At 39.5% G+C, this 22473-nt stretch overlaps 1 protein-coding gene across 4 annotated transcripts; it reads left to right on the forward strand.

The window, feature by feature from the left end:
- Positions 1-1468: 1468 nt before the first annotated feature.
- HELLS (helicase, lymphoid specific) lies at positions 1469-22222 on the forward strand. 4 transcript variants are annotated; one of them, XM_052676974.1, is made up of 22 exons: positions 1469-1580; positions 1875-1990; positions 3869-3991; positions 5325-5384; positions 6419-6455; positions 6548-6612; positions 7056-7097; positions 7479-7703; positions 8919-9101; positions 9397-9540; positions 10094-10290; positions 10989-11085; positions 11746-11907; positions 12372-12514; positions 13627-13765; positions 14958-15041; positions 15127-15246; positions 16582-16698; positions 17316-17475; positions 20499-20595; positions 20794-20870; positions 21686-22222. In XM_052676974.1, exons 2-22 carry the CDS (start codon positions 1892-1894, stop codon positions 21781-21783), a joined length of 2469 nt encoding a protein of 822 aa, XP_052532934.1. In that variant the 5' UTR covers positions 1469-1580; positions 1875-1891; the 3' UTR covers positions 21784-22222. The 4 variants fall into 4 exon arrangements, with proteins under 4 accessions (XP_052532934.1, XP_052532932.1, XP_052532933.1 ...); XM_052676973.1 differs by lacking the exon at positions 1469-1580 and adding an exon at positions 1641-1799; XM_052676972.1 differs by lacking the exon at positions 1469-1580 and having other exon boundaries at positions 1640-1990.
- Positions 22223-22473: the final 251 nt, after the last annotated feature.

The following is a 22473-nucleotide window of genomic DNA, read 5'->3' on the forward strand; positions in this document are numbered from 1 at the left end:
TCTGCAATGCATGTGCCTGAGGGAAGAGGTTACCAAAGGGCAGCTGAGGAGGACTATTGAAAGGAGTCCTTGGAACCACCAAGAGAGACTCAGAACACCCAATACACGTGCACATAGGGGTGGAGAAGTATGCAAAGAACTTGTCAGAAACAATATGATTGTTCTCAGAAGTATGATGCATATGTACAGCTTAAGCATGTATATATAGCCACAATCTGAAAGCAAGGCATGTGAAGGGCTTGGAGAATATGCCCTACAAGGAGAGACTGAAGGAACTGGGGCTGTTCAGTCTGAGGAAAAGGAAGCTGAGAGGAGACCTTATTGCTCTCTTCCAATATGTGAAAGGTGCTTACAGCGAGTGGGGTTGGTCTGTTCACCAGTGACAGGGGAGAGGACGAGGGGAAATGGCTGCAAGTTGTACCAGGGTAAGTTCAGTTTGGATCTCAGGAAACACTTCTTTATAGAAAGAGCACTGGAATAGGCTCCCCAGGGAGGTGGTTGAGTCACCATCCCTGGATGCGTTTAAAAACCATTTGGATGTGGTGCTCAGGGATGTGATTTAGCAGAGGGTTGTTTAGAGTTAGGGTAGTATGGTTAGGTTGTGGTTGGAGTTAGGGTAGTATGGTTAGGTTGTGGTTGGACCTGATGATCTTTAAGATCTTTTCCAACCTCAGTGATTCTATGATTCTGCAATTCTATAGGTAGAGCTGCCCCCAGTGCATCTGGCAGTGCAGTGAAGGAGTGCCTGCCTCTTAATGCTACATTGGTGTTAAGAAGCTCCTCAAGGCTGCATTCTGTTACCACAGTGTCAATAAAATAACTTTACTAGGGGTCAGTAACATTCTTCCCTGCTAATGTTCCCTCAAGTGGATGCAGAACCACTCTGTGCCAGCCTCCAAACTGAGTGTTGCAAAACAGAATTGCTTTTCCATAAACCACATTACAACATCCAGAACCAGCCTCTAAGGCTTTGGGAATGAGAGGAATGCCATCCACCCCAGTTGTTACCAGACTTGGTTGTCCTTCTGCTACTCCCCCATCTCTCCCTTGCCCCGACTCTTTTTAAAGCCAGGATTCCGTGTCCTCATGATGTGGAGTTCAAAGCAGTGACCTACTGGACAGGCAGGCGGGAGCAATTACTAGTGTGGCTGTTTGTATGGACCTGAAGAGACGGTATAAGCCCGGGGTTATTTTGACAGCTGGTGCTACTGGGGTCACGCTGAAGTGTTTGTGTTCTCAGCTCTAGAAATATTTACTTTAACACAGGCAATGTTTTGGGAAAGGCAGTTTTCCTTCACTCGAGTGATTCCAGCCCTCTTTCATCTTTTAAGCATTCCTCTGCCCTCTGGTGGCACAGAAGCACTCAAGGCTCTTATACTGATGGCGGTGCCCTCACTATGCAGGTGCAGATCCACAACCCCGGGAGCCAGGGCCGCACCTCTCGGGACAGACGGAAACGGGAAGACAAAGCCCGCTGACCGCTGACCGCTGACCGCTGACCGCGAGGTCCCCGGAACGGGGCGGGGAAACGGGCGTCACCTGACAGGACCCAACACGGCTTCCATTCGAGCCCGCCAGAGGTGGGCTGAGCCGTCTCGCGAGACAGACGTCTTTTCTCGCGAGACTCAGGCAGCGCGCGGTTTTTGGTCTCGCGAGGCGGGTGGCGCGTGGCGGCAGACAGTCCGGGCGGGAGCTCGGCGTTGGCTGTGCGCGGGAAGGCGGTAGGCGTGTGGCGGCTGCGCTGCGTACCGCGGTGCCGCTCGGCGCCATGCCGGCTCAGAACGTGGCGAGCGGCAGCGGTGAGCGTCGGGCCGTGGACGGGAGCGATCGGAGGGCCGAGCCCGGGGGTAACCGCGCGCGCGCGGTCGTTGCAGAGCCACAGGGAGCCGAGATGGGGGAACAGGAGGTGGTGATCACGCCGGCCATGCTGGCCGAAGAGGAGCAACTGGAGGCGGCGGGGCTGGAGAAGGAGCGGCAGATGTTGGAGAAGGTGAGGAGGGGCTGGGCGGCTGCCGGGTACGGGGAGTTTGTGCTGCTGGCACCGGTGTTGGTCGTGGCACTGGTCTGAGTGCTGGGCTCGGCTCTTGCCTTCAGGAAACGCGTCCTGAAGAGCTTCGCATCCCCACCTTTTGAGGCATAGCCATTCCTGTGCTTCGTTTCCCCCTTGCTATGTGTGTTTTCAAGTGCTGATATTAAGGCTGCTCGGGGCATGTTGGAGCAGAGGAGGTGGCTCGCGTTGTTAATCCCTGGCATGCGCGCGTCTTGGGGGCAGCTGGTGTTCTTCGGCTTCTGGGTTTTTGAAGGTTTCTTTGTCACTTTTGTGGACCCCTTGCCAGGTGAGTTGTGCAGCAAAGGAGGCACTTGTCCTTTCTATGGTCTGATGGTAAAATACTGCTATGTAAGTATGTGAGAATGTAGCGTGATGAAAAGCGAGCATCGTGCATTTGGCCTAGTCAGTATAACGGGTATAAAGCCCAGCTTTGTTGTTGGTTTGGATGGAGTCAAAGGACAAAGCGATGCCTATTCTGGAGAAATCATAAGCGTTTGTTATTGTTTGTCGTCTTTAGATTTTCTGTTTTTCCATTGAAGTTGGTCAAGGGAAATATTCTTCAAAAGAAGCAATTAGTGGGAATAAACAATTCAACTCCTGAAAAAAAAAAAGGAGTGTTAGCAATTCACTGAACGAAATAGCTTAATTTTACTCGCGTTATCTCTTGGCCTAGCCATCAAGGGTCGGTCCTCCTGGCCTCAGGTACTTCCATTTGAAGGAGAGCAGAAGCAAATAAAAACTTCATGGAGAATTACAGGAAAGCCATCTGATCTCCAAATGACACGTGGAAATGGATCTTCCTCTCGTTAAAGAGCAGAGTGATAGCTGCTTTGTGATTTGGAGTACCGTTTTTGGAAAATTAAAGGAACATTTCTACCAGAGCTTTTTTGTCTTGCAGTTTGCCCTATCAGGCAGCTAATATCTGTAAATAGACTACTTGTTAGTCCATTTAGTTCCAGAAAATTCCCTTGTTTTGGTGTCCTAGTGTGCCCTTCCCCCCCCCCCCTCCCGTGTTCCTTTTGAAGGCTGTGGCATAGATAAGGATCTCCCGAAGCTCTGCTACTTGCCTTCCCTTGTGTTTCTCTTGGAGATGCTAATTGAGACATTTTCGTGTGTTTGACATCTCAATGTAACAAGCAGTTTTGGGTGAATGCTTTTTTTACTTTTTGGAGGAGGTCTTGACCTCGGTTTTAAAGATGTCTTGCAGGCTTCTAATTGCAGTATGGAATAAATTCAACAAGTGTCACTTTCAAAAGAGAGTGGCAGTTCAAGCGCATGTATTTTAAAAGCAAAGCAAAATAAGTTACTGCTTTCATACTGCAAATTCACTTGGCTACTCTAAATTAAGCATTAATGGTTTAGGCATTAATAATTAGGCTGTTTAAATAGCTTGCTGATGTACTTTTGTGCCTACGGCTTGGGAAACAGTTTGCTGAATTTTGCGAAGTTATTTTTTTCTGCCAGGTTTTGTGAGCTCTGAATAAACTTAAATGACCTTGCTCTAAATCTGTAAACTGGAAATTAGACACCTTTGAGGCCTTGAATGCTTTGTCCTACTGCTCTGGAAGCAGATAGACTCAGAGCTCTGTTTACATATGGGAGCAAATCCAACCCTCAATTACATTAATCTGTGAGCACTTTGTAGAGAGAGAGAAATGTGGATTGGCACACCCACAAATTGTGGATGTGTTATGACTGAAAGAGAATGCTTGTGTGTTTATGAGACAAATGCAATTAACCTGTAAGAGAATCCTTCATTATCTTAAAAGCATTGCATCTGAAGCATGTATAAATAGGTGATGTCTCTGTGTTGGCCAGGCTCGCAGTACTTGGGACAGGGAGTCAAGTGAAATGCGCTACAAGAGGCTTCAACACCTGCTTGAAAAAAGCAACATTTATTCCAAGTTCTTGCTAACTAAAATGGAGCAGCAGCAACTGGAGGTAGGTGTGTTCTTGTCTACAAATGGGATTCCTAAGATGAGCTGCCATCTGTTTGGTTTTCCTGCCATCTAGCATTTTGAACTAAGGTGAAAATAATGTATAAATCTACAGAAGGTATTGTCCAAGGATGAGGTGGTGCTTTACACTGTATTCTGAGTTTGTCCTTAAAATATAGAAATAAATCGGGCTGAAAAGTGATCAGACACAATGTAAAGGGTAGCACTGATGTCATTAAAATCCTTCTGTTAGGAAGAGGAAGTCAGTATTTCAAATAAGAAACAAAGTTTTAAAGAAGCTGGAAAACGTGGAAGGAGGATTTAAAAACAAACAAACAAAACAACAACAACAAAGACTCAACCAGTAGGAATTGTGTGGCCTATTTGTGTTGTTTACTGATGGCTGAGGATGAGGCCTGTTTTCAGGATGCTAATGTGAGACAAATGTATAAATTACAGTGATCTGAGACCAAGCTGTTACCAATCAAACTTCCATAAAATTATTTGATGCTTTTGTTTTTTTTAATCTATGGGCTGCTAAGTTCATACTTGGCCTTGTCTCGACTCTATTAACTGACCCTGTATGTACAAACTTGTGGGAGTTTGAGCTTTAGAGAAAGGAGAAATCTCAGGAGAGGATGCAGGTTAATGACTGCTCAGGGAAGTGGCACTGGCAAGCTGCTGAAAGCTCCTTTCTAAAATAATTCTCTAGCTTTTCCTGTCAGTTTGGATTCATGTTTACAGCATTGATAGAGTGCCTTTTTCAATATTAAATCTTTTGTTACTTCGTTTTATAATTACCAAGGTTCTATTATTTTTTTTTTTTTCCCAGGGTCCTTTTGCTTTCAGCAAGTAAAAATAGTAGATGATGTAAAAAAAAATCTTAGATTCATCAAGATATGAACGCAATTATTCTTTAAAGGCATTTTAGGATACTTAGGTTGCTTTCTGTTCCACAATGAACACAAGTAGTAACATGTAAAAGTTGAAGAGGAGCTGTGTATATTGAATACTTAATGTAGGAAATGGAATCTCTTGAAGGAGTTTGTAATTGGAAATATCTTTGGAGTCTTGTTAAATTACTGTATTTGAAAGTGTTTTTAGAGTAGTGACTGACAGACCACTCAGAGCAGTTGTACTTTCTCACCTAAATTTTATTTCATGATTTTTTTTTTTAAACAATGTCACTGTCAGAATAGAAGCTTGTAGTGAGACTGCAAAGACAAGTCTGTACGGTACACAGAAATCTGGATTACCAATGGAATTTGCATCTGTTATTTCTACAATGGATAGGTCTCTCGTAGGTGTTATTTAAGAAGTATCTCTGTCTTTTTTAGGAACAAAAAAGGAAAGAGAAGTTAGAAAAAAAGAGGGAGATGATGTTAAAATCTGCCAAGGTAAGACTAGCTAGCTATTTTATGTAACTGTCCTGTATTTAAAGTCTGTCAAACTGCCATATCAATTTTGCTCTTCTAGTCAAGGTAAAGAAGTTAGGCTTCCCCAGTATTTAACTTGAAGATATGTCTATTTATAGAAACTTTTGAAGAGAAAAGATTTAATGAATGATTTTGCTGGGCCCTGTCCTGTTCATTGTCTTTATTGATGACCTGGATGAGGGCATTGAATGTACCCTCAGTAAGTTTGCAGATGACACCAAAATGGCAGAAAGTGTCCATCTGCTTGGGGGATGGAAGGCCCTACAGGGGGACCTGGACAGGCTGGATGGCTGGGCTGAGGCCCATGGGTCAGCCTCTTCTCCTGCATCACTTACGATAGGACAAGAAGGAATGGTCTCAAGTTGTGCCAGGGGAAATTCAGGTTGGACATAGGGAAATAATTCTCCACGAGTAGTAAGGCACTGGAATGGGCTACTCAGGGATGGAATTGCCATTCCTGGAAGTGTTCAAGAAACATTTAGATGTTGTACTGAGGGACATGGTTTAGTGGAAAATATTGATGATGGGTGGACAGTTGGATTACATCACCTTAGAGGACTTTACCAAACCTGGTGATTCCATGATTCTATTATACCATGGTTTTTAGTTATGGTGGGTTTTTTTTTTGGTTTTGTTTTTTTTTTTTTTTAGGTAAAACTGTTCTAAACTGTGCTTAAAAAAATCACATAGTATAGACTGTCTTAATAAGGAGACTTTTTTGACTAATTTTTATTAAAGGCAATGGTATGGATTTGCCTTGAAAGCTGGTATTTTTTTAAGCAATGATTCAATGATTACTTTTCTTAGTCAACCGAGAGCCTAAGTGCTGGCACACGAAAGCAAGGATGCAAAAGTCTGGTGCTTAACTGCCTTTGCTACTTTTTTTTATAGTAAACGTGCTTCAAAAAGCTTTCAAAAATAATGGTTTGAGTCTGATGACATATTCTTCATTTGTGTTGAGATAGAGTATGAAACTTCCTGTGTTTGTTTTCTAGACTCAAAGTCCAGCTGATGGAAAAGAAGAGAAATCAGGTAATGTATTAGACTTTGTTTTTTGTCAGTACCAGTGTTTTTAGTTCCTTCAACATTTACTCTGTTGTATAAACTCAAATCTTATATTATAGCTACAAAAAAGAAGAGAGGGAGAGATGACGGAACATACAACATTTCAGAAATTATGTCCAAAGAGGTAGGCCACATCTGTAAATGGACTTGTTTGAACTCTTGTAGCACAAATTTTAAGTAATGTCACAATCACTGTATGACATCAGTATTTTGTTGCAGTGCATCCTTATACATTGTCATCAGACTGACTAACAGACAACAGTAGTCTGTAAGATATTTATTTTAGCAAAGATCTACTTAACAAGCAAACCTATAGAATCAAAATACTTTTCTTAACACCTTTAGAGAGGTGAGATGAGAAGGGAATACATCTTCCTATTGAATTTCCAGTTACCTCTTGTAATTGAAATATGTTTGCTGATGCATGGCCTTGTTTAGAGTCAATTATGATTTTTGAAAATTTGTTTCAAGTATGTCCAGATTCTCAAAAGATCTTCGGGAATACAAATTTATGTGCTTTTGAATCTGAAAGGCTACAAAAGTATGAGTTTTTTTCTTCTTTTCCAGGAAATCTTATCAGTGGCAAAAAAAAGTAAAGTGGAAAATCAGGTACGTTGGCAGATGTTAGAACAGTTTAAACATTTAGAGCCCAAAAGGAAAAAGGGAGGGCTTTCTAAACTTTGCCTGTAAATAAATCTGCTAACTGTTGAAGACCTGAGCTATCTCTGCTCCAAAGCAGTAAAGAATACTGCCTATAAGGTATTGAGATTTTGCATGAATACATCTGTTTTTATGGCATTAATGCTCAAAATAAATTCTACTCTTCAGTTGACAGTTACTCAAAATAAATCTCTGTGTCAGGCGCTGTTTTGCTTCAGTACGCTGTAACAGACTGGTGTAGATTCACCAGAGTTTTGATAGAAATATGTCTTAGCTGGGCTTTATTAACACATTCCATTTGTCACATGTTCCTTGAACATTCCTCTATAGGATGAAAGCTCTGCTGACAACCTGTGTCCAGAAGACCTGCAGAAAAATGGGGACTCAAATAGTGTCATTAAGGATAGGTTGTGTCAAGCTGTGCGACACAGTGCCAAGCAATTCCTTGATCCAGTGCGGAAATTTAATGGACAACCAGTGCCTTTTCAGCAGCCAAAGATTTTTACTGGAGGTGTAATGAGGTGGTATCAAGTGGAAGGCATGGAGTGGCTAAGGGTATGGAGCAACTGTTTACAAAAGTGCATCTCTTGCTGACTGGGGACTGAAACAGGGAAGGAGAAACAAGTCTGATTATAGTCAATACGGGGAAGATAAGAAGGAGAATTCTTTGGGTTTTTTTTTTTTTTTGATGATACAAGAATCTGGTATTATTAAGTTGTTAATACTGTTGATATGAATTTAAAGGGTGGGGAGGATATGTGGATTTGTTAAGATTTCATTAGGCTTTATTTTTTGGTGTTCTCCATCTATGTTGTTGTTCAACTGCTTTTTCGGCCTCCCCTTCAAAGTGCTTTATGACAGTATATTCATACCTAACTTGAGGGGCAATCTTGCTGGTTTTCCTCTCTCAAGGACATGAGTAGCCCAGGTCTTTAGACTCAGCTGCCTTGCAGGCCTGACACAGGTGACAGTTTTCAATTCTCTCTGCATTCTGAACACTTTACTAGTAGTATTAACATAGTGTTTTTAAAATGTTTTGTCTTTAACATTTGAAATAAAAAATGGGAGAAACGTGCTATAAGCAAAAAATGCCCCTGTATTTATTTTCTCCCAGGTTTTCATTGCAAGCCAAATGAGGATAACTTTGCTTTCTCATTATCAGATCAAAATAGAACTTTCTGCTGCTGATCTCAGTTTTCTCCCGGGTTTTCTTCAATTCTTCCAACAAACATGTGTATCCTGTTCTAGTAGGCTTTGACTCATCTCTCAAGTGATTGCCTCTAGACTAACTTGTCTGGAGGAATAAACAGCTTCCATTGTTGGACCCTCACTTATAACTTTCTTCATGAATAGTAGATAGAAGAGTTAAAAGGCACTTCTGTGTCTTCCTTTCTATTCTGTTGTGAGAGGTTCTCTTTCAGTTTTTGAAATAGTGTTTGCATGAAACTTCTGCAAAAGCTACATTGGTCAGGTACTCTACTATGCTGAAAGTCTTCCTGTAGAAGCTACTTTAAAAGATAAAACTGTTCTGTTGTGGGTTTGTTTGTTTTTTTTTGCCTCCTAGTCAGATATTTAATAGACTCAAAGCACATAAATGCCAGACTTTAATATATAGGTTTACAGGATGGTATTCTTACCACGGAGAAATTTTACTCATCTGATGTGCTTAGTAGAGAATTTCCACTAAGAATTTCCAAATGCCTACAAATGTCTGTTGTTCCTAAGATTTGATGGTTATTCTGTGCTTAATGTCTTTCTTTGTGTGTGCAGATGCTTTGGGAAAATGGTATCAATGGTATTTTAGCTGATGAGATGGGGTTGGGAAAGACAATCCAGTGCATTGCAACAATAGCTCTCATGGTGGAGAGAGGAGTCCCTGGTCCCTTCTTAGTATGTGGTCCTTTGTCCACGCTTCCAAATTGGATGTCTGAATTCAAGAGATTCACTCCAGAGGTAAAAGAAATGAAGATTTCTCTTCCATTTTTTTTTTTTTTTTTGTTTAATTTGGATTTGAAAGAGCAAACTTCTGAATCCTTACTGTAATTCTTAGCCATGAAACTTCATACAGAACATCAGTTGAATTGTGGTTGTTTACATTGTTACTACTATGTAACTGTGTACTATGGTGCGGCTTGCTATGTATTTACAGCCACCTTATAAGCAAGTGAATTGTCATTACTATCTCTGTTTGGGCTTACAGCTTTAAATGAGCTTAATTCACCTGATTTCTAAGTCTTTATTTCTTCAGATTCCGCTCATGCTGTATCATGGAGCTCAGCAGGAACGTCGTAAACTGGTTCGTAAAATTCACGGGCGACAAGGATCGCTGAAAATCCATCCTGTGGTCATTACTTCTTTTGAAATCGCAATGCGGGACAGAAATGCCTTGCAGGTACTTCTTTTCTCACAGAAATCTGATGACAGGTGGAATGTCTCATCAATAATGATAGTGCTTTTGAATATACATCTAACAGAACAAAAAAACCTCCTGTGTGCTGCCTGTACAGTGTCATACTGTAGCAGCTATGTTGGCATTCAGTTCTGCCATCATCTGTTTCATTGCTGACTGGATTTTTTTTTTATACTTAAGAAGTACTTCAAATAGAATGCTATCCAAAACATGAAGTAAGCAGATAATTACAGCATTTACAGCTGCAGTTTATGTATTGCAACTTCCTTTTATTACCTCTGTGTAGACGACGGAGAGTAGAGACTTGGATGTAGAAATGTTATGATTTTAATATTGGACTGATTAGTTTGGTGATGAGAGCTTGTAATTTCAGTGTAATCACCAAAGCTTCCTGTATGTGTTCACTGTGAAGCATTAATTGTTTGGATTCTGCTGTTCAAGTCTGGCAAAATTGAAACAACACCAAATGCTGATCGTTGGCACGTTTTGATGGAGTAAGCTAAGATTTACTGAAATGTCCTTTCTTCTTGTGTAGAGCTGCTTCTGGAAGTATCTGATAGTAGATGAAGGTCATCGGATTAAAAATATGAACTGTCGTCTTATCAGAGAACTGAAACGGTTTAATGCAGACAACAAACTGCTGTTGACTGGTACCCCCTTACAGAACAACTTGGCAGAGCTTTGGTCATTGCTTAACTTCTTGTTGCCAGATGTTTTTGATGATTTGAAAAGGTAGGTTGCAATTTGGTAGTAAAAACTTCTTCCTTTTGTTCTGTTTGGGCATTAATCTGACTCTTTAATTATTAACCTTGTATCAGCATTTAAAGAGCTCTTTGGTGCTGTGGTTGTAATTTGATATAATTATCTGATGGTAGAGGCTTTGAAATGTGTATTGCTTTCACGGTTGTAGTTTTGGAAAGGAAAGAAGTAATCGTCAATTCCCGTTGATAGTAGAAACTCAATTCTGAACTGTGAGCTTTGGGGGAAACAGAGAGATGGCTTCTAATCATAAGGTTTTGGTACTGCTTGAGATTGTGTGAGCTGTTGGAGATGGCTGTGTGGGACAGGCAGACATTAAACCCACGGGAGACTGATGCTTTTCTGGAGCAGCATGGGGAGGTCAGGAACAATGCCAAAACAGTCCTGAATTTGACTGAACTTGGAAAATACTATAGACTATAGTGAGAATAACAACATAGTGAAATTCTAGGTTAGACAGCTTTTTTACTTGTCAGTGTTAAAAACTTTAGCATCCAAACTGACAGGTATGTATCAGAAGCATTATTACCTGTTCATCCTCTGTGTGTGATGGGTACTAGTGCCTTGTTTTTCTTAAGTCATCAAAGTTTGGAAAACTTCAAAGTACACAATGAAGAAGAGTAATAGCTATGAAGAAAACTATTCCTTTTTCTTTTGCTTTGTTTTTGTAGCTTTGAATCGTGGTTTGATATCACCAGTATTACAGAAACTGCTGAAGATATTATTGCTAAAGAAAAGGAGCAAAACATCTTGCATATGCTGCATCAGGTTTTCACTTTTATTCTTTATATTATTTTTTCATGATTTATTTCAGATGTTGGCCAAAATCTTGTTAGTGGAGGCAACTTATGGGTGTAAGATTCTTATTGTGGCACCTCTGGACTTTCCTTGACTTTTTTTTTTTCCCCTCCTATATTTACAGCATTTGTAACTGCTGAAAGGAACAACATACTATTAGTAATGCTTAGTTTTAGTTTTTGGAACCAAACTGGATTTAGTTAAACTTAATTGCAGTTGCTTGCTTTGGTTTGCCTAAAGATTTGGTTGGTTTATTGATCTCGTGGAAGGGTAACCTTGAGGCAATTCATGCAACTCCAAGGTACTGAACAGAAAACCTTTTGACAAATTAGTTTTATGATTTGCCTGTCTTCAAAGGCAAAACTAAAGTAACACTCAAACTCTCTTTTTAAGAGGAAGAAAACTAAGTGCTTTACAGAACTGTTATTTTCCCCTTGTAAGCTGATGGTGGGAGGACCAGTAGCTGTCACTATGAAAAAATGAAATATAAATCTCTACATATTAAGTCCCTTAGTTTAAATTGTGAAAATAACACTTTATTGCTAGATGTGTTCGTTTCGTTTTTGTTTTTTTTTTTTTAACCAGCCCTGTTAAGAGCTCTAGTAATAGCACAACCGTTCAACATTTCAGATTCTGACACCTTTTCTACTGAGAAGACTGAAATCTGATGTTGCTCTTGAGGTTCCTCCTAAACGAGAAGTTGTGGTGTATGCACCCCTAGCAAAGAAGCAAGAAACGTTCTATACTGCCATTGTAAATCGCACCATTCGGAATCTGCTTGGAAATAATGAGGTATCTGTTGATTTGGGAACGTGCTTACCTGTTTATAGTTGGTGAGCAAAACCACATTGACATTGCTTCATTACTAGCCTAACTAAAAACCTTTTTTTGCCTTTTTGGGTCTGATTCTTTTGTTGCTGTTAGTCTCAGAACTGCTAATAAGAATGTTAGTATGTTCTTGGTTACTTGTAGCTTAGCAGCAACAAAAAAAGTTTTCCTTGAACTGATAGGTTCTGCTGTCAAGTCAGCGAAGTATAAATGCAGTTTTTAAAAACCCCAGCACAAGCTCTTGAAACCTACAACTTAAATTTGGGCTTCTCTTTCTACTGAGTAAAATTTACAGCCCTGAATTCTAAGTGTGTTTTGATGGGGTGTATTGGTGAGAACTCTGTTCAGGATTGAGAATTCTTGGCTGAGCATGGTTTAAAATTGAAAGGCCTGTCTGCTGCTGTTGATGATGATGTTATTTCCTACAGGAAGAAGTAGTTGAATTGGGTCCAACAGGCCGACCAAAGCGCCGTAGTCGAAAACTGGTGGATTATTGTGAGGAACACAATGGTTCACCTGATGACTTGGAAAAGTTGATCAACAGAACGCAAGAGGAAGTAGTAAAAGAGAGGTGCCTGCCATAAAAGAATATATTTTTGTTACACTGAGTATCTCTCTCTCAATCTGCCTCCAGAGCTTTGCTTATACATTTTTTTTTTTTCTAGGTTTTGCAAGCTTTGCAGTGTTACAGTGAACCTTTTGACCACAATGTCCAGTTATGTTTGTAGCTTTCATTGGCTCAAAGACAGGACGTGGAATAGTCTTTGTGCTAATTACAATTAACTCCTGTGTTTTTTGCAGTTTCTCAGGAATACTTAGAGCAAAGTTCAGACTTAGACTGGAGTAAAGGGGGAAGTGGTTTCCTTGTTTGATTTTTCAAAAATAAATAGGCTTAAGCTGAGATCTGAAACTCAAATGACTAGCGTGGTTCTTACTCTTACGGTGAGATATATTGTCATGAAAGCTTACTGGTGATTATGATGAGAGTCAAGGGCTGGGATTTGAGATAGACCTTGTCAAACTCAGGACTTGTCAGCTGTCAATAGCTTGAAATTAGTTGAAGTCCTTTGAGTACAAGGAAAGCTAGGATTGAGCTTAAATTTGGGCAGTGAATCATATTTATTTTGCTAGATTTTAGTCCAATGTATGTTGATGTAACTGATTTAAATGTATGCTTTTGTTAGTTTTGTCACACTTGGATCCCTTATTTTGGACATAGCTCATAGATGTGGAAGAGCTAAATAGCTGCATTTGTGGTAGAATCCTGCAACGTGTAGATGGGGGCTGAAATGGGATAGGCTGAGAGATGATATCTGGAACAGTTTCTTTTGTTATGCAGGAAATCTAACCGCATGTTCCCAAAAGGGGCTTGTTTCTATTTCCTTTTCTGCTGGATAACTTGCACAAGCTGTTGTTTTCTCATTTCTGATTCCTGCTTATCACCCTTTAATATTTTAAACCAGTAATGACAAAACTCATGCCTTCAGTGCCAAATGTGGTGCTAAAAGAGGCTTTGTCTGATAATACTTTTATTAACTGTGAGAGATCTAACTCAGATTTAGAGGAAGTTTGAAGCAACATGTGAGCCTATTGCTTGATTATTTTTTTTTTTATTTTTATTTTTTGCAACATCTATAACACACAGTGACATTTTCTGTACTAATAAGATGACATCTTTTCAAGGCCAGTGATAGAAGTGAGCATGCCCATGGATTCAGAAGTGAACCTTAAACTACAGAATATTATGATGTTATTGAGGAAATGCTGTAATCACCCCTATCTTATAGAATACCCCTTGGACCCTGCTACACAACAATTCAAGGTGTGTATTTTAAAAAGATTAAGAAGGAAAATATTGTAGGCATCCAGAAGTGATGGATTCTGTACAGCCAGCAGTGCAGAACAACCTTTTCAATGTATTTATATGTGCCTCCCCACTGAATTTCAGCAGTGTGAGAGAACAATCATTTGCTGCTTCATGCAGCTGTAATTGCAAAGCAACTCTGTCCCCTTTTAATCTTCTGTAGTGTTTATTCTACATTATGGAGGTGTTTGTCTTCTGTAAGCCAGGTTACTGAATTGAAATGATACTGCCTTCTGTTTAGTTGAGTTGTTTTAGGATCTCCTTGAAAAGGCTTATTTTCAGAACTAAAAGTGCTCGTGCTGATGAACTATTCATGATGTAAACTGTACATGTTACAAAAGGTGTGGTGGTAGTTTGTAAGTGTGAGGTGCTGTAGAACTGGCAATTTCAACTGGATTGTCTGCTTAGAATACGGCATCCTGTCTGCCTCTCAAAAGGGAAAAAATTAAAAGGTAAATAGAGGCCATTTGGTAGTTAATCTAGACAAAGCAATTGGTAATACAGGAAAGTATTAAGTAATTTGGGTTGAAAGAATCTTGATCAGCCGGAAGTTGTTTGCATGCTCTCAGTGTAGGTTTGTGCCCATGTGTGATAACGGATTTGGCTGCACAATCTGAAAAAAAAACTGCCAGTCTATCAATGCAAAGGCAGTGCATAAAAGCAAACAACCTAATGCTAACCAGTAGGAATTAAATAAAATAAAAAATGCAGGTGGCTTTATGCTTGCTTGTGGGACCTTAGCACCTGCAGCTTGTTCAGCTGGTGCTTCCAGCAGGTGGAAGCCTTGTGCACTGATTACCAATAATAGAAGCTGGGAAAGAAAAAGCAGTGCTTTTTCCACGTGAAAAGTACAGGAATGATGAAGGTTTCTCCTTCTGGAAATGGGATGGAAGCAAATTCATTTTTTCCCAAAATTACTTGGGTGTATGAAATGTTGGGGTTCGATTTAATTTGATCATGATTTAAATTATTCAACTTCGCAAAAATTAGTGTTGCTTCCAGTTTTAGAGTTTTTACTTAAAAAGATGCTCAAGATTTTCAGTTAAAAACTTCCAGTTAGCTTTTGTTGGTGTTTCTGTGTGATAAAAATCATAATCTCCTTTCTTCTAATATGCAACCCCCCCTTCTGCCTTTTTTTTTTTTTTTTAAGGTTGATGAAGATCTAGTGAAAAACTCAGGCAAGTTTCTTCTCTTGGACCGAATGCTTCCAGAATTGAAAAAGAGAGGACATAAGGTAAAACCTATTCCTTTTTTGTTTTTTAATGTAGTTGTCTCCTCGTGACCAAAAATGTTACTAAGGAGTCTTCCTCGTTATGCAGGTCTTGATGTTCTCACAAATGACTATGATGCTTGACATTTTGATGGATTACTGCTATTTGAGAGGCTTTAAGTTTAGCCGATTGGATGGGTCTATGTCCTATGCAGACAGAGAAGAAAATGTAAGTACCTGGACATGTCCCTTAATTTAATACTGTATTCTGCCTGTTAATGTGACACTGGGATAAAACTTAAACCAGAATTTAGTCTCTAAAGGGCAAATGACATCTAACGTTCTTGCTGCTGCTTAAGCAAGTTGAAGCTTATTTCTCTCTAGTCAAAACTGCCAGTATGTTATGTATAGCTCAGCTAAGAATGAATAACCTCTGGGAATAAGGAGGTGAGTTAGCATGTTGCTGCATTTAGTAACATGTATCCAGAAAGGATGCCTTTAAAGGAAGAAAGCAATGCTCTCTTTGGAGGCACTCGGAAGTCAGCTTCTGCATTATTCAAAGTGATTGGAAAGCTAAGAGGAATTTCCGTGTAGAAGGAAACTTGACTGTAGGTTGATTCTTCAGTAGAACAGGCAAACATCTTGGCTTGATTAGTTTCCCAAAGCATTTAAGCTGCATGAACAGCAATGACTGAAGGTGGCATGGCACTGGAACAGGCTGCCCAGGGGGGGCTGTCCCTGAAGATACTCAAGATCCACTGAGATGTTCTCCTGCAAACCTATGCTAGGGAACCTGCTTTTGGGGGTGGGGGGCCTGAAATAGGTGATAGAGGTCTCTTCCAATTTCTATGATTTTGTGCATATGACTCAAGAGAACTGTGGAAGCAAAGGATAAATGCATCAAACTTTCAAGGGTGTCCAGTTTGCTTCTCTTCCTTGCCATTCCTGGTCTCAGTGCCTACCACAGTGTGTTGTGGGTGCAAAATGAGAGAACAAGTTTAACTGCTCTTATAAGACCTGACATGAGCTGTGCTGACACTTAGGATCATCTTTACTTGAAAGCAGTCTAGATGCCAACTAGGAGGTGAGAAAGTTATTCTTAGTTTTGAAAGAGGAGGAGGTAAACATAGGAGCTGGAAGTAACAGTCAAGGCGGCATCAGAATTTCAGATTGCTGCTTTTGTCAGGAAGTGGAAATATTTTTAAGCTCTACCAGCTTTTGACTATGCTTGCCTTGGGGAATAAAGTATCTCTGAATGGTAGAATACGCGGAGATAAATTGGGATTGGGATGATGATTGGGACTATGATGCTACAGTCATATCTGTTCTGTGTTGGATAGCTCACTTGATAGAATCAGCAGGTAAGAAAATAATTGCTTTACTTCTTGGTCTCATCCTGCCCTGGATGCAGTTTTTAGATAAGCTTGATTTTGGACTCTGACACTACATGTTTTACTCTTCGTTCATCTTTTTAAATTCCAGGCATAGGTTGATCTTAAAGTAAAATATTGGCTATGTTGTGTTTGATCCCCCTGCTGTTTTCAGTAGCTGAATTCTCTTCCAGATGCATCAATTTAATAACGACCCTGAAGTATTCCTGTTCTTAGTGAGTACGAGAGCTGGAGGCCTGGGCATTAACTTAACTGCAGCAGATACAGTTATCATATACGATAGCGACTGGGTACGTGGATGGACTGTTTACTTCACAACGTCATAAAATGCTTTCTTTACTGCAGCTTTCGGTAAACGTTTAGTATGCTGTTATGGTGTAGACCACTTCTGTTGTTTTAGTGAAGTGTTTTTACATGATGACAGCATCATCTGTCTATGTAAATATGTTATATATTAAATATACTACCTAATTTGAAAATGTCTTAGCTTTCTGAGCACAGTGTTAGAGCAAGCTTGCAAAACCAGCATGTTTGTCCCTGGGTTATACCAAAAGTAGGATTTTTTTTTTTCTTTTTTACTTGTAGATGCACTGGTCTTTCAATTTATTGTTTGCTGGAATGTAGCAACAATCTCAACTAAACTTTGGATACAGAATGTCTGTCTGAAAGGGCATGATGTAGATCACAGGCAGTCAAGCTAATTGAGTTACTCTGGCTGTGCAGCTACAACAGCAGGACTTGACATGGACAAGTTTAAGAACAAGTAGATGTGGAGTTCCATTATATCATAACTGCCCTGCACTGTTTGCTTCTAATATGACTCTGAGCTCACTGATTAGAAATGCTGCTTGGGGAAGCATTAAAAAAGAAAGTTAATGCATCTAATATTACTTACTTGTCTACTCAGAATCCCCAGTCAGACTTGCAGGCCCAAGACAGGTGTCACAGAATTGGCCAGACAAAACCAGTGGTTGTTTATCGCCTGGTGACAGCAAATACAATTGACCAGAAGATTGTGGAGAGAGCTGCTGCCAAAAGGAAGCTAGAGAAGCTGATTATCCACAAAAGTCAGTATCTGTCTCTTCTGCCTTCGTGTGATCACGTTTCTTAAACCTCAACAGATCTCTGCTGTGTTTTGATACTCAACAGTATTTTTTCTTGTGTGAATAGTTTTATCCTTCCAATAAGTGGCCATATAATATCATTCTTTAGAATGTTCTTAGATGCATTGTAGATAACAAGTGAAGGGAAAGCACTTTTGCTTCTGCTGTTTCTGACGTTACTGTCTTACAACTGATAGGTAAGGAAAAAATAGGGGAGATGGGACAGTGAGCCTACCTGGAATAACTGGAAGTAAAAGCAGATAAGGGAGTACAAGAATGGGGCTAATTTGGAGCTTATTGGCAAGATGGTTGTTTGTTCAACCCAAATGTTTTGGACTGTCAAGATAGAAAGTATGTATTGACTGTTGTATTAAATCAAATGATCCAGATTATACATGGAAAAGTAGAGAAAATTATTGTATTGCTTGCAGTTTAGCTTATAATAGTGTGCTTTATTTGATCCTACCTTTCATTGTATGGAGCTTATCAGTAGGTTTTCCAGCTATGCTGGCGAACTTGCTTGAATAGCAAGCCTTCAATTAAATCTGGTAAAATGAGCAGAGTCTATAGAAATGTGGAAATTCCTGCTGAACTTTGTAGAAATTGCAAATCTTAAAGCTGTGAAATGATGGTGGCTGCTGTCTGCATCTGTTGTCCTTAATTTAAGAATAATCTGTTATAATGGCAATAGAATAAGTCCTCTTTTTGGAGAAATTAGCCAGTGCTGAATGGAACAGCAGTCCTTGATTTCTTTTTAAATTTTTTATTTATTGTGTGTAATCACAGTGGTGATTTTTGTGATGTCCTCATCTAGCTATTTATGCTCAAATATTTTTAGAAAATGATTGAGATGAATTTTCTCTTTTGCAATAAATTCCTATTTTTTAGGTGCTATAGGAATCTTTCAGTAGCTTTTTCTATGTGCCGTATTTGGATGCCAGCTCAGTGTAGCATTTTCCAAATGCTAAGCTCATTTGAAAAAAATATGATTCTTGTTGCAACTTCTGACAATAATTGGCCATATATTAAACTGTTGAATTTAAGAACTTCTCATAGTATACTAAGGACAAAACAAAAGAACAGAATGAACGCACTTCTGAGAAGATGTAAAGGCCCTGAAAAAGCACATCTGTAACTGCACACTGCACAGCACACTGCTTGTCACGCCTAAGCTGTGGATTGCCTTTGGGTTTGGATGACATTGGCTAATCTTCAATAGTTCCATAGCCCTAGCTTTAGTCCTTTTGTCGCTGCGGGTTTGGGGTTATTACCAGAGCTGCCATCTGACATTTTCCAGAGGAGCTCTTTTAGATACGAGAAAAATGTTTTATAATTATGTGATTGTTATCTAGCCTGAAGATGAGTCCGAAGTGGCAAGGCCAGCCCACAAAACACATTTAGATGACTGCCATGTATTGAATTAGCAGTGGGAACTAGGACTAGGCAGTGTACAGGAAAGAAGCTGACTGGCAAGGGCATGTCTTCAGTTTTGCAGTAAGCTGAATATTTATCTTGTCGATTATAAGTAAGTGAAGCTTATCTAAATCCTGCAGCTTAAGTTGGGGTATCCCTGGCAGGAGCCGTGGATGTGTTCTGTAATTATAAAGGTGATATATTAAAGTAGCAGAAAAGTTGGTGAGTGGGTAAGGAAGGGATATCATGAAGCAGACATGCTGAAGTCAGGCCCTTAGGTAGTGTCTGTTAAAGAATGTGTACAATACAAATGCAGAACCTTAAGAAGTGTAGTATCTTGCAAAGTCATGCTTTTGGTTGAGCTTAGCACCACACTGCAGTCTTTTCTTTCTGCTTTTTATTGGAAATTGTACAAGAAACAGCACAACTTTAAATTATTTGATGTCAGACTAATATGGTGTGCATAAACTCTTATCAAACACATGATGTAAACAAGAGTGTCTTGTTTTTCTCTTACTATTACAGCCCAAGATCTCTACAGTGCAAATTCAAAGCCACATAGTTTGTGAAACTCTGAAAACTCCAAATGATTAAAAAGGAGAGGATGTATTGCTAATGATCAGGTCAAAAGACCTGATCTGGGTCTTTTGAATCAGAGGGGGTGTTGGTGGGGAAGAGAATCCTACAGCCCAGACCTTACTGGTGCTTGCAATCTGATTTGCACTTCAGAGAGAAACAGACAGGAGAATGGAGAATGGGGAGAGAGAGAGAGAGAGAGATGTGGAAATGTGTAGGGAGGAGTTCTGAAACTGAGACACAGGAAAGAACATCAGTGTGGGTGATGAAGGGGTATGATGAGGACTTGCTAATTAAATGGGTACACACATTAATAAAAACTGAGGAGGCTTAGCACAGAACAGTAGGGGCTGTACGTTTTCTTGCAGTGTACAGACTGAATTCGGCTTCATCCATGCTTGGACTTAGGTAACAATCTTGTATAATTTCAGGATATTTTTACTGACATCCACTCATTTGGTGTAGGCTTAATCTCTACAAGAATTCAGCTCTTGTCTGGTGTATTATTTTGTTGTCTATCCCTGTAACTGAAGGATTTTTCTACAATGAAACCACTTACCTTTCATATATTTCCTGTCTTGTAGTGGTTAATGCTGCTTACTTTGTTTCAACTAGCTTACATTACAAAGGGAACAAACTTCAGCATCCACCATCTAACTTTATTTGCAATCTCTTTACTGTAAGTAGAACTAATGGCTTTTCTGCTCCGTGTGTGCGTGTGTGCATGTTGAATTGGTGTTTCAATCAGTCCTTCTGCATAGTGTAGGTAGAAAGTGGAAGACCTGCATGTAAACTTGGCACGCACCATTAATTTCTTTTGACTGGTTAGCCTATCAGCTGATGGTGTGCTTTACCTGAGGGCTGAAACAACTGAACATACCGTTAACTTTGCAAGAGATTTATTCCATCTATGCATCCAGCATTGGTGTAACAACTCAAAGAATTTATTGTTTCTGTCTCTAGTTAAAGTCTCTACTTAAAATTTTTCCTTTCTACAGATCAGTTTAAAGGTGGCAAATCTGGTTTAGCACAATCAAAGAGCTGCCTGGACCCTCAGGAATTAATAGAATTGCTGAAATCCAGAGACTATGAGAGGTATGCAGATTTTAATTTTTTTTGTTAACCATAATTTTATGTTACAGCTTGTGAGCAGCTGTCAATAGTTCTCTTACGAAGCGTTATGTTGATCTTAAGAGTGAAAAGAATGTTGTAGGGGTTCTGCTGTGTTGAGCACTGAGTTCTGTGCTACGTTTACATGCTTTCTTTTTTTTTTTTGTATTTCTTCCTCAACAGGGAGGTTAAGGGATCTAAAGAAAAAGTAATCAGTGATAAAGATCTTGAGTTACTCTTGGATAGAAGCGATCTTATTGGTAAGTCAGAATTCTCATCTATGTTAGACAATGAATTCCTGGTTTTGTGTTTGTTTTCTTTTATAAATGAACTTTATATCTAGAAAACTGTCGCAGCTTCACTTCCCTATGATTGTGTTGTATATGTGAAGACATGCTTTTAGTCCTTTGCTGACATTGCCAGTAGGATCTGCTGAAGATGATTTAAGCAGAAGTATTCCAGAGAAATTCATTCATGTGTAGTATTCCCTGAGCATAGTGTGAAGGAAAACCAGATGCTCTGCAAAGCAACTTTTCCTGCAAGTTGCTGAAATCGGTCAGAACGTAAATCATCCTCAGAAAAGGATTTCAGCAAATCAACTGGAAAATCGTAACTGAAACTGACAGTGCTTTTTAAAATTATGTTGCACTTCCAGTGGATACCTGTGAATGCAAACATTAGGAAAGCCTACACCATTGCATTTCAGAAAAGAATTTAGTGAAGCTCCTGAGAGAAGCTATATAGTTTCTTGAATTCTGTTTTCTTCTACGGAAGATAGGACTTCAGAGAAAGATTCTAAAACTGCTCATTTCCCACTGTTTTTTAAGACATACAGTGGAGTTTTTTCTTAAAGCACACAAATGGAAAATATTTTCAAGCACGAACTTCAGTTGCTGACTGTTTAGGAAGTAGCAGAATGATGTTCCTGATGATAAACTTGTTTTCCAAATCCAGATGAAAGAAATCCAGATGAAAGAAGAGTGCATTGAACTTTTTACTCTGCATTACTGTACTTGTAAAAGAAGGTTGCAAACAATTCACCTATCACTGTTATTTTGTTTTTTTTTTATTCTAGATCAAATGAAAACTTCTGAAACAAATAAAAAGGAAAAAATGGGTGTCTTCAAGGTCCTAGAAGAATCACCAGGTTCCAATGCAGAATGTGTCTTTTAAAAGTGCAGGTGGCCTGTAGTCTTATAGGACAAACATGTGACATCTGTAAGAGGCCAGTTTCAGTCATTACATGGACTGATCCTTCACCCTAATTCTTTATGGCCATTTTTCAAACCCCTCGGTTCTTTCAGTGAAATTTCTGCATTCTAAGGTGTAACATTTGATAGGTTCATGTTTGTAGTTTTGTTAGCCTATGATAAAGAATTGAAAAGACAAGCATTTCAGGTTTTCAGTTAGCTTTTGTGTTCAGTGGTAAAAACTGGCCAAGTTGTGTAAAATCTTCCTGTGGAAGTCCTAAAACACTTTTTTATATGGTGTTGAATATGATTTTATTGGGAAGGGAAAGAACATGTTGCAAAGAACTGTTAGCTCTTGGTTCTTGTCATTTTTTGTAATTTCTGCAAATTATTTTGATAAATAAATGTTTGGATTGTCTTAAGGGTTTCCTGGCTGAGGTTTATAAATAAGCACAGCTCACATGATGTCCATTATTCTTTCTGCACTCATGTAACCCAACTTCACACATATAAAAGAAATCCCAAGCTGCAGTCTTTTCTGGTGTAGAGGTCGGTTCTCTAGTGTCTGGCTTGTCAGCTTGCGCAGCCAGCGTGCCCCTTCAGAAGCACATAGGGGGAGCTATGGGGACTGGAAAGGGAAAAATGGAGATTTCTGTCTAGGGAGAACTTTCTG

Source organism: Tympanuchus pallidicinctus, unplaced genomic scaffold (assembly GCF_026119805.1).
Source record: "Tympanuchus pallidicinctus isolate F22 unplaced genomic scaffold, pur_lepc_1.0 scaffold16, whole genome shotgun sequence".
Taxonomy (NCBI): Eukaryota; Metazoa; Chordata; class Aves; order Galliformes; family Phasianidae; genus Tympanuchus; species Tympanuchus pallidicinctus.

What these genes read in the sequence shown, in the direction of transcription:
- HELLS (XM_052676972.1), top strand. Translation starts at nt 1,769, where the DNA reads ATGCCGGCTCAGAACGTGGCGAGCGGCAGCGGTGAGCGTCGGGCCGTG. An exon ending in AAGGCATGGAGTGGCTAAGG is followed by an intron (nt 7,704 to 8,918) that starts GTATGGAGCAAC and finishes TTGTGTGTGCAG; the next exon opens with ATGCTTTGGGAAAATGGTAT. An exon ending in GGATAGAAGCGATCTTATTG is followed by an intron (nt 20,871 to 21,685) that starts GTAAGTCAGAAT and finishes TTTTTATTCTAG; the next exon opens with ATCAAATGAAAACTTCTGAA.